This window comes from Haliotis rubra, unplaced genomic scaffold (assembly GCF_003918875.1).
Source record: "Haliotis rubra isolate DU_JTF1 unplaced genomic scaffold, ASM391887v1 Scf342, whole genome shotgun sequence".
NCBI lineage: Eukaryota > Metazoa > Mollusca > Gastropoda > Lepetellida > Haliotidae > Haliotis > Haliotis rubra.
This window is the reverse complement of record NW_025767016.1, coordinates 63,676-82,455: the sequence shown is the minus strand read 5'-3', so window position 1 is coordinate 82,455 and position 18,780 is coordinate 63,676. Positions and strand designations below refer to the sequence as shown.

The window sequence follows — 18,780 nt, the reverse complement described above, 5'->3', positions numbered from 1 at the left end:
TTACGCGCTTATGAACTCCTGAAAGAAATTACTAAATGACAGATTCAAATGACTCAAATCTAAATCCGCTTGTTTGAATTTAGGGGGATCTAGTCAAATGGGCCGAAGGATAAAAGGGCCGAGAAGTGCCAAGTCAAATGGGCCGTGGTGAAATGTCAAAAGGGCCTTATTCTTAGTCATATGGGCCGAACCAAAACAAAAGTTTACAAATGTTTTTCATCTTTTGTAGACATATATACATGTAGCATAAGACATAATACCATAACAATAATAAAATGGTAATTGCCAAGCATGTCTTTGCATTTAATGGCAGTACATATAGTTCATAAATTAAAGTTCTTAAGAACTAAAGTATCAGAGCCACTAAAGTATAGGTTCATTCCAGCATGTCTTTGCATTTGATGGCATATTCATAGTTCATAATTTAAAGTAATAAAGTTTCAGTTCATTCCAGCACTGGTATATCTGGTTCAGGTTCTACACTACTTTCAGTTTCTCACAAATTCATTCAAACACACATGGGGCTTACACTCTTGAACACAGAAGCGCAGTTGGGCTGAGTTGTCCTTCTTTATACAGCCGGCAAGCAGCGAAGATTTCCGACTGGTCAGCAGATGCAGACTTCTTCACAAATCGGGTTAGCTTGCCATCATGGTGGAGCTGGGCGTGGAGTGGCAGGAGACTGGCTACTTTGTGAAGAGCGGGAATCAACTTGTACAGGCCCAGTTGTAGGTCTGATGTCCCTACATTCATCCGGCGATGCCAACCTAAACTTTTGAAATATATTTGTTAAATATTATATTTTGACATTTGACATTTGAATATTTATTTGATTCAATATTATATATATTTTAATCATTTTTCGTTTTTACAATTTAACAATACAATAAAAACATTAGACTCACAGGTTTTAAATAGACTTGGATTAAACACTTACAACAACAAACATCCTACCCAAATTAGTCATGACACTGATTCAAGACACTAAAAAATGAAAACATTTGAGTCACATGTTCAACTTCCATTTAAAATAACAACAGCAAGAAACTAAACACTATTTATTACTATTTTATTATGATTTATTATAGGCCCTTTTTTTTCGCCCTTTTGACGGCCTTTTGATTTTTGTCCATTTGACTTTTTATTCGGCCCTTTTGTCCTTAGGCCCATTTGACTACAACCCGAATTTAGGTACCTACTTTTCAGTTTGTGCTTTTAACTTTAACAAGTCTATAACAAAACAACTAATAATTTCAAAAATGGAATATTAGTTATCTCGCATTGCCTTAATATCAGAGAACTGAGGTATTTATTAACATAGTTAACCTTCTCAATGGCAGTAACAGATGCTCACACATACCTTTATGGTGCTTAGTAGAACACATAATAGGAGAGGATTCTCTTTGGAAAGTAGTTCAAGGTAAGTTCCATCTTGATAGTGACATTTGAGTTCATCGATTTCAATACGGATCGGGCATACGCTTTGCCCGAAACTTAATAATGATATACTGTTCCAGGATGTAATGAAAAGTCCAATCTGTCCATCCCCAATCAATGATATTCTCAGTTCATTAAGTAGTAGAATAACGCTAAAAACCATTTCACCCAGGTGACGGCCACTCGATTGTCGTGTGACACCTTCAGTGTTCTACATTTGAAATTAATTGTATTTTGGTCCATCTACAATTCAACATTATATTTTCAATATTTTATTCATTTTTCTTACAAACGAGGCGTACTTGATGTCTTCCACAAGCGGGGAAAAGAGGATATCTTTAACATACTTAAACGTGTCTGAGAATGTATTGATACAAAGGAACTATGAACACGCGGATATGGCTGCATCATAATTAAACGTTAAGTACCTCTAAAATATACAAATGATACGTTAAGTTACCTATGAACGTTAATATAATCGACCGCAAACACTGTGTTTGAAATAGTTTGTGAGGGAAGATATACCTTTGTGTTTTTCACGCGACACTGGACAATATTCAAGATGCGGTGGCAGGAACATTTCAATAAACCTAAACAGAATATTGTACTGTACTGCTTCATGAAATGTGTTGCATATTTTGATATTTATAAATATTTAGAAAATATTGGTGTTGATTATTTTGATATTCAGAAAACATATTGGTGGAGTGAGGTACCTATCGCAAGTAGGCGATCATACCCACTCAGTCATCGCGTTTTCCTCAAAATGGAAGTGTGACAACTTATGTCTCGTACTTTCTTTACATCTCTAGAAAGAACAATCTAGCACAGCTCCAAAAGCCGAAATCTGTGAACAGACAATATCATTTAGAGAAAACTGTATCTTCACTTTACTGTATATTACAAATATGTCTATATACTGGACCACACTGGTACCGTAACATTGACAGATTGTTCCCCATTATCCCCGTGTGTAACTGTGGGTTAGTTTCTATTTGATAGTTCTTCCGTTACAGACGCAATGTGGTACATCACACTCGTTTCTCCTCTTGCACAAGGAAGGTAAGTCTCATTACCATGCCTCCGTTATAACACTTCAGTGATTGGGCCACTACCTTTGTTCCATCAATATCGGATAAGGTATTTTCTAAAAGTAGTGTTACTGTATTCATCTTCGGAACACAGCTTAAAGTCTAAGAAACTAACATCAAGGTTAAAATTTCAAACAGACCAACATGCATGGCTATTCGGACTGGGACGGGTCCTAATGTTCTACCCGGGTACCCCACCCTCTATTACCCTACCCTACCAGGATTCCCGTTATGGTAATCCCTGACATCAATTTTGCGAGAAATGGAAATATATTCCTCAGCTCGGGGGCTAAAATTTCGAGTTTTTCAATATCTAAACCATGTGTACACATATTATATTCAAAAGAAGTGAAATTATGTCCAAATCTTCGAAGACAAAATACAACCTTTTAATCATGAAAGAATAACATCCAATATTGTTTAATCTACTAGTCACATGATCATAACGGGTCCAGGTATTGGTACCCGGGTCCAACTCATTACCCACCCGTCCCGGGTATCCGGGTTACCCGTCCCATCCCTAATGGCTATCTTTTAGTAAGGCTACAAGCCATTATGATGATGATGATGTGGAGATTTTACGTGCGCTTTCGGACTTGATGCGTATTTGGCACAAGGTGACTGGCAGTATAGGTGTAAACACATATGTAGTTAAAGACAACATTGGACAAATAAAGAGGCGATGGCATTGCCTTGGATTTATTGAGGTGATGGCAAACACGGCCAATGGGATGGCCAATTAAGGTTATAAATGTCATACACACTTATTAATGAGAGTGACAGAGCGGTATGGGTGGGCTGACAAGTCAATGTACAACGACTGACTGACTGACTGAGTTTGGTTTTACGCCGCTTTTAGCAATATTCCAGCAACATCACGGCGGGGGACACCAGAAATGGGCTTCACACATTGTACTCAATGTACAACGAGGTGGTGATGATGATTAAGAACGGAGATTAGCGACATATACATAATTGCAATTAAGTCATACATATTTGGTTACATAGTTTTGTACCTTTGTCATTATTTGGACAAAGGTTGTCCTGAACCCGTCGCTATGACAACACTAAAACATTTAATGATTTCGTACGCAATAAATCTGGTCTGCAAACTGAAGCGTAGCGAGCCAGGTTTTTCGTGTAAGCCCGATAGGTTGCAAAGCTTTACATGTAGATATTATTGGGGGCTTGCCCAACCTTCTTGGCAACAATCATGTGTAAGCCCGTTTTTTTTTATAGTGGTAGCTACGCCCCTGACTAATTCTTAGATCCGCCGGCTTTGTGTCACCAATTTCGCTACAAAACGCGTGCATCTTTCTCCTGGGTATTTCATTATCATTGCTACCAAACCTCTTTGTAATTCTACCGTTCCTCATTTTGAGGTTGTTATCCGCTTTCTGTAGGGAATGTAAGAATTGGTTTAAACAGTAATGCCTGGAGTGAAGCAGGTCGTCGACATTTAGCATCTATAATGATCCCATGAGAAATGCGGGGGAGTTGGAATTCCAGTAATGATTACCAGTAGGGACACGACTCCGGGATAATCAGCTCCTGAAATAACAAGGGATTGACCTGTTCACTACGATCTACCGACCAATCCGCGGGTATTGGATTTCGTCCTTTATGAAAGGTTGTTGAACCGAACACCGTGTCTATTCCTATTTACCTATTGCATTATAGACTGAATATAATATATATTTGTGTATCCATCAAATTCATAGTGTAAATTCTAGGGTATATGACAAGTGTTTCTCATATTTGGATATAGCCAGTGTTCAATATCAGCTGTTCGCTAGGTGGTCAGGAGCAACGTGACAAAACTGTGAGAGGCTATAAACAATCTCATCGCTTGCAGTGACGCACCGGGGCAAGGAATCCTCCCACCACGATGAAGTAAGTTGAGTGTGTGTACGTTCACGAAGTTAATTTCCGTGATTAAAGTAGCGCAGAAATATAAAACGCTAACGCCATAGAAGGGGCTAGCCATTTAGCTTTCAGGATGGTTCGCAGTTGCTTAAAAATTTAGAAGGACAATGTACAAGGTCATTAGATCGATATAATCTGAGCTTACCTTTCATTCACTTCTCGCTTAGCAGCTAATATTTCCTTTAGAATTCGAACGTTGTGTTGTTTCAATAGATATAAACGATTTTGAAAAGAGATTCTGTCCAAACAAGCTTATCTTTAATAACATCTTATCTTACTCATGTCATTCGAGCTGAACATTTGGAAATTTCATATTAATTCGTCGTACTCGGTTGCATCCCCTGGGCACGCGAGAAACCCAAGATTATGTGTTCCCGCCGATTATGTTTCAAAGATGTTGAAGCCTTGAAAACTTCTGTGATTGGCATTTTAACTTGAAAAGCCTGAGACCTACTTTACAGCTTTACTCTCACATGACCCTGGCATGAATGGCCAGCCACTTTCGCGTCGTTTTAAAGATATCGTTAATTATATGTGGGATTTCTGAAATGCAGATGATAATTGATATCTGAAATAAGATTCGTGAAATTACGAAATATCTTGAAAAGATTTGCCGATATCTTAAATTGGACTATTGATATCATGCTATGATTTAGAACTATCAAACCAATCAATCATTATTTGTTTTTAATGATATCGGTAATTCCTGATATCTGTTAAATGAACACAGATATCAGTCTGGAATTTTTTTACATCTTGAATTCATGCTATTATTGAAGACTTCCGTGTGTTTAGCGATATCTTCAGGTACTTCCGATTGTAAAGCACTGTCGGTAATATTTAGAATTTTTGTTTGGTGAAGATTCTTAATTGGTTCCACGATTGGTGAAGTACCGTGGTTCTTGATTACCTCCAGTACAGTTTTGTCGCCATTTTTGGAATATGTCGCCGGAGGATATTTGTAAAAGCATTCCCGCCCTCATGGGGACCGGAACATTTCATTTCCCGTTCTTTACTTTACGTATAGACATGACACAATGATATAAGTTTGTCTTCAAAATAATAAATGATATCTACAATCAATTTGATTGTTTATATCAGTAACTGTCAGAACTGATGATGTCTTCAATTCAATAAGAGATATCTCAAACTGAATTACAGATATCTCAAATTGAATTAAGTGAGGTGAGTGAGTATAGTTTTACGCCGCATTTAACAAATCAAACTAGCAATATCACGGGGGGTACACCTGAAATGGGCTTTACACATTGTACCCATCTGGGGAATCTAACCAGGATCTTCGGCGTGACGTACGAACGCTTTAACCACTGGGATACCCAACCGCCCCGACAAATTAAATTGAAGACATCTGAAATGAATAAAAATATCTGTAATGTATTTGTGGCTATTTCTTAATCATTACAAAATGTCTTGCATTTAAGATATTTATAATTGATTACACAATGTCATTTAGAAAGCGGTCAAATGTAACATATGTTATATTTCGGATTACACTTTCTTAGTGAAGTACAGACTCTAGTTCTGTTTTATGGGTTGAGTCCCATCCGGGATTCGAACCCACACCCTCAGAGTCAGGCACCTAATCGCCAGCACACAAGGTCAGCCGCCTAACTCGCTCAGCCACTGCGACTTCCACAGTGGAAGTAAAATAAGTTTTATATAATAGCGCTAACTTCAGATATTTTCAGTGGAAAATAAAAAAATAAAAAATGTGGTCAGCCTCCTAACCCGCTCAGCCACTGAGACTTTCACTTCTATGACGGGATTTCATGACTCGATACTGATCTCGTCTATTGTCGTCAGTTGAACTAATATTGAGACTGCTGACAAGAACTTGAACGGACTACCCTATACCTTCCTTTGACTACAGGTTATCGCAGCGTTGGGTGGTGCAGAACAAGCTACAGATGGTTCTGTTAACTGCAATCATTGCAGCTACCTTAGTCCTCAATAGTAAGTATGCTGATACTGCAATACAGTACTGGGTGGATACGGATACTTGCTGGCATTTGTGATGCAGGGCAACACACCAAACAAGATACTGCCGTTACATTCATTAATTTTAATTTACGATTTGGTTTTCTGATCTACAAAGTCAACAACTTAGTTCCTCTTTTCATTTGTATATATACTGAGTCAAAAAAAGAAACTTCACATTCTTTCTTCAGGGCACTATAAAAGAACAAGAGATGGTATGATAGTTAAATTGTTATTATTTCATTGCTGAGATCTGTGTGATGTACTCGATAGTGCCATAATCAGTTCCATTAGGCTACACCGCCGTTCCAAAACATGGGTATACAGAATGTCAAGTCACAAAAATAAAAATGCGAAATTTCTCAATCCAATATCGTGTATGGCCGCCCCGCGCATTCACCACTGCCAAACACCGTCTCCCCATCGACTGCCTGATGCTTGTGAGCACGTGGTTAGGGATTCTGCGCCATTGCTCTTGCAAGGCAGCGCCAAGTTCCTGCAAATTCTGAGGTTGGTTCCTAAGACCACGAAGCCTTCTCCAAGTGCATCCCAAACGTGCTCTATTGGATTAAGGTCAGGGGACCTCGATGGTCAGTCCATGACGTTGATTCTAGCGTTTTGAAGGACATTTCGTGTCAACATCGCGGTATGCGGCCGAGCATTATCATGCTGGAACTGTAGACCTGGGCCATGAGCCGCCATGAAAGGAACGAGTTCAGGGGTGAGCACCTGGTTGCGGTAAGCAGCAGCTGTGAGGTTTCCACAGATGACCAGAAGTCGGGAACGGTTGTTCCCACAGAAAGCACCCCACACCATGCAACTTCCGCCCCCGAATCTGTCGACTTCCTGTACACAACATTTGGCATACCGTTCACGACGTCGTCTCCAGACTCTATGCCTGCCGTCCGCGAATCTGAGGGTAAACCTGGATTCATCGCTAAAGACGACTCGATTCCACTCTCTCTGGGTCCATCGGAGGTGACGTCGGGCCACAGCAGACGTTGACGTCGATGAAACGGCGTCAATATTGGCCCACGATATGGACGTCGAGAATGGAGATTGGCAGCCCGCAACCGATTTCGAATGGTCTGTGAGGACAGTCGACCTCTAAACATCTCAGCCCTGGTTCGTGTAGCCGGCAGAAATCTGTCACGTAGGTGACGTAGGACGCTTTGACGGTCTTCTGCTCGTGACGTCACACGTTGACGACCCGACCTTGGGCGATCAGAAGTGGTGCCAGTTTGTTGTAGACGACCTCATACACAGTACGACGGCTGCATCCCATAACTGATCTTCCCGCTTGCAACATGCCAACGGCACGTTAAAGTTGCACATTTGACAATCGTGGCATTTCAAGTACCGTTAGAACTGTGGTTTAAAAGTGTTTTTTCAATTCTTGAGGCCAATGCAAACACGTGCATATGAAGAAAACTTCGATGCGAAGATCACGTGATCGACTGCACGTGCAAATCCTGATTTGGCACTAACGTCATTTGCACGACGAATGGATGGGTTTGAGTGGGTTTTGCTAACGTTTTTCTAGAGTCGAAAGATAGGGATCCCATTTCGGATACATAGATGTATCATCAGAGAAAAATTATTCATTATTTTTCAAATTACATTTTGTGAAGTTTCTTTTTTGACTCAGTATATATACAAATGAAAAAGAGGAACTATGTTGTTGACTTTGTAGATCTATAGATTCAAATATCTATCATGTTGATTTTCAAGACACTCGAAACCATTTATGTTAGGAGATGGGCTACTGCCTGGCTGTTCAAAAACGTTTGATGTGACTACTAGGTTTATCATTCAGAAAGGTGATCAGTACCTTTCTCAAGTGGGATCCAGCATAGAAGGTATGTATGTGTATATATGTCTGGCCTGAGTCGAGATTGTATGGTGGTTTTCTGTTGTATTTGGCTCTCTTGGACATTATTACCGTAATATTGTTTGAGACAATGTACCAGTGTCCTCTCCCAAGAATCCTTGTCGTCCCTTCGGTGTAATATTGCCACTAACCTTTCTTAGCTCTGAATATATATTGATCGTACTTAAAGTTAACAAAATATCGGAAGGACAACTGAAATTCAAAGCCAGTTTCCAAAACGCAGTACAGCACACACATAGACAATATTTCAAGTGTACCCTGAAATATGATGTATCTTTCATCATGTGACATCAAAAACGTGACGTGATAACGTGACGTAGCCACGAGTGAAAATATGACGTTCTTCACGTCACGAGATGACAGATACACAGCATTTCACGCGACACAAGAAATATTCTTTTGATCATAGGCTTCTAATTTTTATCAATTAAATTTAACATTATTAATGCACTAGGTCTGTCCCGGTGCACTGAATGACTCGACGATGGCCTGATCGGTCATTCGTGAGCCACTGGTGTTATTCCGGGACAAGCCCAATAGCGATCCGTGCCCCTCTTGACGGATGACCCGGAAGGTAAACAGGAGAATATAGAGCCTTGTATAAATGGGCTGTTCATTTTTGCTAGTTTTGTTGGGTCATTTGTGATAGCTTAAATAAAAGGTCACACATTTTATGTTTCTCATCCACAATCTGCACATGGTATTGACTCCACCCTTCCATGATTTGACCCTAAGTTCAAGGCTGTTTCGTGTGATTCGACTAACTTACGGTGACAGTGGGCATGGCCAAATTGAGATTGTGTATCTAGGCCGACATTGTGCGAGTGGCAGGTTGGCGAGCATGCAATAGGAGAACAGCCATCGACCGATTGGTATGTCTATATGGTAGCAAAATAGCTGTCGTCTGAGACTATTTCGTATTGGCGTATTAACATCAGAAGTACTTCAAGCAAGAACGACAACTCTATTTCTGTTTAATTCCAACAGATTTTGACCTGTTTTAAACAATAATACTGGAGACGATGATGATGATGATGATGACGATGACGGTGATGACGATGATGACGATGGTCATGATTAGTTGAAAACAAATTTTAACGTCTAAGTATTATCAGCTGTTCACCTTTTGTTTTTAAATGCATATTTCTAAATACAATTTAAGAATCTCAGATGGGATTTTTTTTCCATGAATAAGCTGTAATAAGCCCCAAAATTGGTACTAAAATGGCTTAAATATATCTGTATATAAGAATTCATGGACAGTCGCTTCGTGACTTCGTGTCCGCGGACCCGTGAAGATCCGGATTAGAATTGGTCTTCAGTAAGCCATGCTTGTCGTAAAAGGCGACTAACGGGATCGGGTGGTCAGGCTCGCTGACTTGGTTAACCCAATTGCGTAGATCGATGCTCATGCTGTTGATCACTGGATGGTCTGGTCCAGACTCGATTATTTATAGACCGCCGCCATATAGCTAAATAATGCTGCGTGCGGCGTAAAACTAAACTCACTCACGCACGTGTCCGTGGTGTCTGTCAGTTGTCTGAACGGACATGTAATCTTGCTGCCATACCTCTGGTGTAGTTTAACATGAATACGCTGAAAGAAATATAAAGTACCCCAGAAACGTTAGGCTAAAATATCTCCCGTGAAGTCATATGTAAGCACAGTTTACGATTTAAATTGATCAGTTGAATATAAATATATTGTTTTGAAACTCGAAGCTATTTATAATTACATTAACTAAAACATGTCGGAAAGCGCGTGCAAAATCTCGAAAGCAAAACCGCAAAGTTGAGGGAGAAAACACAATTGGAAACGCGAGAACCTTCATGTAAACAAACGCACGTAGGTGTCTTTGAATCTCAGACAGTTAATGGCCCTATCTTCTTAAAAACACTGTATTCTAGGCGACACAATTGTGCTGTATGTGTTCTATGTTACATGTGTTATATTTGGGATTACACTTTCTTAGTAAAGTACAGATTCTTGTACTTTTGTTGGGTTGAGTCCCATCCGCTATTCGAACCCACACCCTCAGAGTCAGCCGCAGTCGCTGAGCGGGTTAGGCGTCTGACTTTGTGCGCTGGCGATTGTTTATTTATCTTTTTATATGAATTAGTTATTGTAAGCCGTATTCACAAAGATATGTTGATCAGGTTTATTTTAACAAAGTGTCTATTTTATATTGGTAGATTTGAGAAAAATTACTTGATTAACTGTGTATCTCACTTCTACAAAAAGATTATGCCTTAAATCAGAAGAAAATCGTGGTTAGTAATTTTTCTATTTTTCGCACTGCCAAGCCTGCATTTAGAATTTGCAGAAAGGTTTTTGACAAATTAAATGCATACGTAATATTTGGTAGGTTTGAGACACTTTTGACAAATGTGTATCTCACTTTTACAGACTATAACTTGGCGGAAGATCAAAAGACTTTGGTAGTAGTTCTGACGTACATGCGCAGTGGATCATCTTTCACCGGTGACATCATCCAGATGAACCCGGAAGTATTCTATGTTTTTGAGCCTTTGTTACATCATGCAAGACGAACCAATCAGAGCTCACTTGATGCACTCAAGTATTCCAAAACGTGGTAGGTACCCGTGTTGCTTTAACTGTACTGTATGTCAGGGAAATAAAGAATTGAGGCTTGTAGTGGTTGTTGCTTACTGTTGTTTCGTTGATCTTGAAGCTACATTGGATTCCATCAATAGAACAAGTTTGATGTATAAACGTTTTGGACTTGCAATGTGAAAGGTAAACTTTACAGCTTAATTAGAAATATGTACGCACATGTTCAGTCATGTTTGTTATTGCAAGATGGCTACACACAACTGTTTGACTGTGTGAACGGAGTAAAACAGGATTGCCAACAACCACCACTGCCATTTTCATTTTATTTTAATGATGTTACTGAATTTCTTGATGTTGATGAAGATAGATGTATTGACCTATGTGTCGACTCTTCACTGACGATATGTTACTGTTTGATAGCATTATCCGAGGTTTACAAAAAAAGATTGTGTAATCTAGAAATATATTGTAAAGGTGGTCTTTGACCGTCAATATTAGTAAAACTACATGTATGGTTTTCAGGAAAGGTGGTAGATTAAAGAAATACGAAAAGTTGTATTTTAATAATACCCAACGAGAAATATTTGGATGTTTATTTCTCAGGAAGTGAACCATGGCATATAACACAAAAAAACTTGTCATATCAAGCCCAGAAAGTGTAAGATATTTTACGTTCCCAGCTATCAAATTTCATAAAATTAACATTATCTGTTCCTCTCAACATCTTTGACCACAAAGTACTCGTATTACCAACTTTAGCTTACGGCTCGGAAATATTGGGATTTCATCCCTCACAGGATGCAGACCATGCATACAATAATTTCTTAAAGCAAATTCTTTTTCTTGGTAACTAGGGGTGAACTTGGATGTTTATCTTTCAAAACTAGACAATATATAAAAATTGTAAAGAATACTGGACACGGATAATTACTATACTTAAAGGTCACATGCAACCAAAAAATCAAACATAATTAAAATACAATTATCACTTATTCATGACATATAATATACATTGCTGGTTATGAAAAAACATGTAAATAAAATTATAAGCGTACAATCGCAAATCAAAAGTGCAATATTGTGTACTTGGGTTTACTTCCCAAGAAACAAAGCAGCCGGGATACCGAACCCAGTCAGAGCGGGTGGGTGTGCACTCACGTGTAACGGCTGGTTCATTTGCAGATGCCCCCACGGCTCATTGTGTGTGTATATATAGAGATGTTGGCTTTTGTAAATACATGCTCATTTTTTGTGTATAACATTTTATAATCAACAGACATCATAACATGTCATGTGTTCAAGTATCACACCTGCCTGTCTCTGTAATTACATAATGTGACAGAGACCGAACGCGGGCCATAAATCAATGCATTTTGTTTATGGTGTACAGCCTGATTGGTGTTAAGTTCAAATTGCATGTGGTCAGTGATAGCAGCTGTGTATTGAATATTGCCATTAGCAGACAGGCAGGCAGACACACAGGTGTCAATAAAACAAGACATTGAGTTTTGTCTGTGACAACGATATATGTATATCACAGTTAGAAATTCTGTCAACGCTAAATAATGACATTGCTTTCAAGTATCGAACTGAGAAAGTGACTCGGTAAGAAGAACGTGTGGTGAAATAGACAAATGAAATTATGCAAACAGTTAATTTACTGTCATAACATATAAAAAGCTCGCGCCTGTGAGATATCAACAAAACATTAGAAAAATAGCTCACACCAAAGCCTTCACCGAGTATTCATCGGACAACCCGCTTCACAGCTGCGCGAACCTATTTCACTGCGCAGGTGCTATGAGCGCAGCCCAGCTGTTGAAACCAGTTTTCTCCCGAAGGTCAGGGGAAATAAGTGAAACGTTTGAATTCATATTGCTAAAGATCACCGATTTTGTCCTTTATGCATTATTTCCTGCATTGAAACAGAGTACTATTTCTGCTTAATGTGTCCTTTTTTGTCAGATTTGAGAAATTGTTACCTGAATATTATATTGTAAAGCCAACATATCCTAAATTTGATCAGCTATTATGATCCAAAATCCAGATGTTATTAATTATCTAGCAAAGTATGTATGTTTTGCCATGAAAAAAAAAGAAATAATGTATGTGAGCCCTTGCTGTCTAATGGGTGTCTAACTGTCAAACTCTCACTTTATACAGGATAATTACGAGAAATTGAAAACAATGTATCTTGAATTTAATTACTCTCTATTTATATCGATTGATCTACAAAGATTTCATTATTTAATATTTTATAAATATGTGTTATCGAAGCTATTTACGGTGAGTTTATCATTAAAAACCTTTTTCTCAGTCGCTGCCACAAGTTTGAAGTCCCGAGAACGCGAGAAATTGTAATAAGAATTACAAGAAATGAGATTCAAGAACACTATTCAGATAATTGTGTCTTTATGGAGGATTTCTTGTTTTCCCCGACCGACCGACTCATGTTCAGAATTTGGTGGCTACGTGAAACACAAGAAAGGAAAAATGACGCACTAATGAAGAATGATGACCATAGCTCGGACACATAGCTAAATGTGAAAAATAATTAAACATGGCATAAACAACGTTATTGAATGCTACACTTAAAATGCCGGACAAATTAATCAGATTGTATTTACCATGAGGGTCAGGTTTAGTAATGCTAAGATTCGATCATTATGGCAATATATGGTTAAACCATTTATACACATGGCCTATTTTCCAATTGCACAACTTCCGTATTCTTTGCTTTCAGTGAATCGACGCTGGAGAATTTCCTTGTCTGCAACATGACTGAGAGTGACACTTACACTCAACAGCGGAGTCAGATGCGTCTTAGCTTGGATACAATGAATTACTACTTCTGCACATTGGAACAAGGCCCAAACTCTGAGGGATGCTTCCATCTGTTGGAAAAGGCGTGCCTCAGGTCACGTGTGTCATGTGTTAAGACGATCAGATATAGCATGAAAAATATGACGCATCTCATGGAGAAACATGGCAATATGAAAATCATACATTTGATACGTGATCCAAGGGCAACTCTTCTTTCTCAGCACAAACTTCAAGAATTCAAGATTGATAGCTTGGGTAAATTTGCAGCATTGTTGTGTAACAGAGCAAAGATGGATTTTGATGATTCACTGTTCATGAAGAAACAGTTTCCCGGCCGGATTGCCACGATTCGGTATGAGGACTTAGCAGAGATGCCTCTGAATATCGCTGAACAGATGTACAACTTCATAGGTCTTGACTTCACTGATGAGAATAGAGATCACATCCAACATGTCACAACCAGAAACGGCGGATGTGGTGCCTATTGCAGAAGGAGAAACTCGACGGTAACGATGTCCCTCTGGCGAACTCGTTTGACATACATGCAAGTGTCGCTCATCGACAAAATATGTCAGCCATTGTACCGGGTAATGGGGTACCTACCTGTACAGAACCAAGAACACCTTCTTGATATGTCTCTTCCGATGTATGCGGACGTACCGACAGAAAGCAGGGTTATGGATTATCAGTCAATAAATTCTTAGCTCATAACTTGTTATGAAAACCTTTTCGGAGCCTTGAGGATTAGAATCAACAGCCAATGCTTCTCGTTGGAAGTGAATAACGGGGTTGGGTGATCTTGTTAATGCACGTCAGTAGTGAAGGTCCATGTTCCTGCTGTCAATAACTGGACCTGTGGACCCACATTGTTTTCATTCAAATGGAACGAATATTGCTGAAAGCTGCGTTGAATATCAAATAATCAAACAAACTGGGTTTGCATACATACATACGTACGTATGTACATACATACACACACACACACACATACATGAAAGAAAGCTATGATGATGAATGGTATCAAGTTTGTATGTCTCCCATTCTCGTCATGAGTTTGTATGCAATATGAAACACACATCCCAGGGATATAAACGAGGTGCGCGCGGATGTTTTACATGTCATAAATATGAGGGATGAATTTAATCTCACTTAGAAACAAAAAAATGAATCTTTTCAATTTCATCTTTCAAACATAGCATAAATTCTATGAACTATCGGAAACGGGTTTGCAATATCTTTTGCTGATGTACATGTACTTGGATAAAGTTTTGCAATGTGATTTATCTGCGCCTCTGTAGCTGGTGTTTATGCCACTAGGCAACAGACACGAATGTAGCAAGTCTGATCCACTGAAACAAAACATAAAACAGTTTGGTGTTTTTAAATACATGTAATTCTTTATATGCACTGTGACCAAATCAAAAAGTAATTGTTCATAAAGAATTCCCGGGGATGCTATAACAATCGGTATATGAGATGTAATCTAATGGGTGAACTAGATCAGGTGACGTCATCAAGTGAGGGATAAAGCACGTCCGATATTTATCTTGATTTTAAAAATTCACCCGAAGATTAAAACTATGTTTCTTAACTTCTAACAAAAGACATAAGGATAAAACAAGAACTGAAACTAACAGAAATAAAATATACTAGATATAGGCACAATTTTCATTCACCCAGCGTCAGTAACAAAAGTTACAAATGTGTTAAACATTGGACATTGCTTGATTCTCTCCACTGAAGACCAACACAGATATAACAAGCAGATTATGAATTAGCTAAAAACACGAGCCTCTTTACAAGCTTTGCAACGAAAGAACGAATATTTCACAACTGAAACGTTTGCATAAGGTTGTCCCCTTGTGCCCATTGCGTGAGAAATCACTTGAAAGAATACTTCACATGCCAGTATGTGAAAACATATATGTTGTAAATATATGGATAACGGTGTTACGGCTTAGAATTTCTGACATAGAAAAGGCTTGTGGTTCCCCTTTAAACCAGCAAAATAAAATCTAAATAACTCTAACATATCAATTATATATTGAATAAAAACAAGGTTACAGTGAAGGACAGTACAGACTTCTAATACAATACAATTGGGTCACAAGTCTAAAATATTAACTAATAATAATAATAGTGGGCATTTATAACTGCGCCTGTATCCGTGCATTCAATGCCCGCTCAAGGCGCTACAAAAGGGTAAATCTATGTACAATGTATACAGGCGATTACAAATAGTTGGCGTTAAAAAGGAAGAAGAGATCTGAGAGAAAGCTATGGAGAAGTAATGTGTTTTTAGAAGGGACATGAACGAGTTCAGTGATTCGGCACATTTGACGTCAGCTGTCAGTGAATTCCAAAGCAATGCTGCAGTGTAGGCAAAGGTCCTCTGACCATAGGAGACAAGTCTGACTTTAGGGACTGTAAGTAAGTGCTGATTCTAGGATCTTAGACATCTTGCAGGGGTGTACAATGTCAGAAATTCAGATAGATACTCTGCAGTTTGACTGTGGAGACATTTATATACAAGGCACAGGCTTTTGAAATCCACACGGTACTTAACAGGGAGCCTATGTAGGAAAATGAGAGATGGAGTGATGGGATCTTGCTCAGATTTTAGACATACAATACGGGCAGCAGTGTTTTGAATTGTTTGGAGTTTCTGTACTTGCATAGAGTTCAATCTAGCAAGGAGGCTATTGCAATAGTCAAGTCTAGAAAGCACAAGAGATCTTACTAATGAATGGGCACAGTCTGTGGTGATGTATCGGTGGATTGAGTTAATGATTCTGAGGTGCTGATGGCAGACTTTACGTAGATGGTTTATGTGGACACCAAGTGAGAGATCAGAGTCTATGTACACACCAAGGTCTTTGGCAACAGAGCAAGGTTGAATGACAGAGGATGCCACCCTGACACCAGAGACTGATTCTCCCTGCAGCTGCCTAATAGCTGCCGGCTATCAACAGTTCAGCCTTACTGTCATTGAGCTGTAGCTTTCTAGATGTCATCCATCTCTTCATGCCAGACACACAGTCATCAACAATCTGAAGGTCTGCCAGAAGTGAGCTCCGTTTCAAGATGGTACTGAGCTGGGTGTCATCTGCATATCCATACTGGATGCATCAGTACTTGTTGATAACTACTGGTAGACTAAATGTCTATAGTTACCAGTGTCAGATTGAAGTTTGTTGACAGCTGTTGAAAGTTCAATGTAGTCGTGGCCTCTTGAGAGGTCGATCTTGAAACGTCAATGTTAGCAGACAGATGAGCGTAAATCCAAAGTCGTCCCCCATACATCTCAGCAACCACCCTTTATATACCTATTACACAGTTCTTGACTTTTCTAACAAAAGCTACACTACAATCATTTAGAAATTACTGGAATCCCCTCATAGCTTACAGCATTCTACCGGAAACAAACAAATGGGAGATAACTCTAACTTACTATTAACAGGTGAAATTACATACCCTAAGTTCAAGATTCGTGTTCAAATCCACACTCAGCGCTTTAAACTTTTGCGACCTATAACAACGAAAAGTAAACTATTGTGACATTATAATTAACAAAAAAAATACATCCACATAACAACGGGATAACCTGATTGCTAGGTGTAGAAGAAAATACAGTTAACTTGAAATATATTGTGTTTCAAAGCTAGGCAGAACAATCAGTTGAATATTATTTCTTTTCATTCTTTCAGGTCATTTACAGAAAGACAGAAGGGTATTCAAAGAGACGTAAAACTTATGGGAGGAAAAAAGAGCTGATAGATCGTTGCCTTTTCAGAATCCAGTTTTGAGGTTCCCTGAAACATACTTTATGGTTATAACAATCTAACGTTGGTGGTCCTTTTGACTTTTTATAACCATAGTTTACGGTATATTTAAGAACTATTGTATTTTGTCTTCAGTCCGTTCATTTATCATCCGTCTAAATGCGTTGGTACTACCAACAACTTATATAGTCACCAAACGGAGGTCCTGAAACGTGGTTAGATAAATAGTTCATGTTATTAACATAACCAAACGCACACCCAATCATCACCTCGGTGACTTGACCAATGCATGCCATTGTATCCCTGAGAGGTGGTAAGGTAGCCAAGTGGTTAAAACGTTTGCTCGCCATGCCGAAGGCCCGGGTTCGATTCCCCACTTTACTAGAATGTGTGAAGACACCCTGGTCACCCCGCTGTGGCATAGCTGGAATATTGATAATAGCTGCGAAAACCCGACTCACTCACTCACTCACTCACTCACTCACTCACTCAAAGATGTCACTGATGTCAATGACTTGATTGTTTAATGTAGGCTAGAATATGTTTAGACCGCCATTACATACCTGTAATATCACCTGTTTACTGAACAATAACAATTAAAAAGAGAAACCCTAGGCCTCTAATCACAACACGGGATGATTGCAACTAATTATCAAAATAAAAACATTATCTAAAACAGTTACCGAATATTGAAATATAATGTGTTTTCAATTCTAATTCACGTCATAAACAGCAACGTAATTAACGCAAACTCGTGAGGTCGGCCAAATAAGCTTGCAAACCTGCGAGTTCAAATACGCCTGCAAGCTATCCCGAGAAAATCTGCAAACAAATGATATGACACGAATTGTCCCTATAGCAATCATTACATATGCACTAAGGCAATAGATTCATAGAGAGAGTTAAACGGCTATACTATCATGCTTCCTTTCCATATTAGATATCGTCAGCTTTGGAATTCATACGAGTTGAGTTCTCTCTCCGGACGTACAAAATACCAACAAGCGGACTCGAACTAGTGTTTGCAGTTCATTCCCGAGTCAGAATTGATCATCCAGCTGCCTTAGTTTGGATGTATAGAGTGAATATTCTATGATATATTACAAATGAGCATACAATAACAATGGTTGTGCATATTGATCTGTCTTCCATATTAAACACTGTGTAACTGATCCTCTGGAGGATGCTATAGCATTAATATTGTTGAGAGACTAGAGCCTGTGACTGTCTCTCAGTGGCTGTCCCATAGTAACGAAA

The 18,780-nt window shown here is 38.9% G+C and overlaps 1 protein-coding gene across 1 annotated transcript; it reads left to right on the top strand.

The window, feature by feature from the left end:
• The first annotated feature begins 651 nt into the window (after positions 1 to 651).
• LOC124284678 (carbohydrate sulfotransferase 4-like) lies at positions 652 to 14,445 on the top strand. The gene is made up of 4 exons (XM_046720778.1): positions 652 to 728; positions 6,346 to 6,428; positions 10,751 to 10,937; positions 13,662 to 14,445. The coding sequence occupies exons 1-4, from the start codon at positions 652 to 654 to the stop codon at positions 14,443 to 14,445; spliced, it is 1,131 nt and encodes a 376-aa protein (XP_046576734.1).
• Positions 14,446 to 18,780: the final 4,335 nt, after the last annotated feature.

Excerpts from the sequence above, each read along its gene's own strand:
- LOC124284678 (XM_046720778.1), top strand. The coding sequence starts at position 652 with ATGGTGGAGCTGGGCGTGGAGTGGCAGGAGACTGGCTACTTTGTGAAG. Across the intron at positions 6,429-10,750 it reads AGCTACCTTAGTCCTCAATA|ACTATAACTTGGCGGAAGAT; the intron begins GTAAGTATGCTG and ends TCACTTTTACAG. Across the intron at positions 10,938-13,661 it reads CTCAAGTATTCCAAAACGTG|TGAATCGACGCTGGAGAATT; the intron begins GTAGGTACCCGT and ends CTTTGCTTTCAG.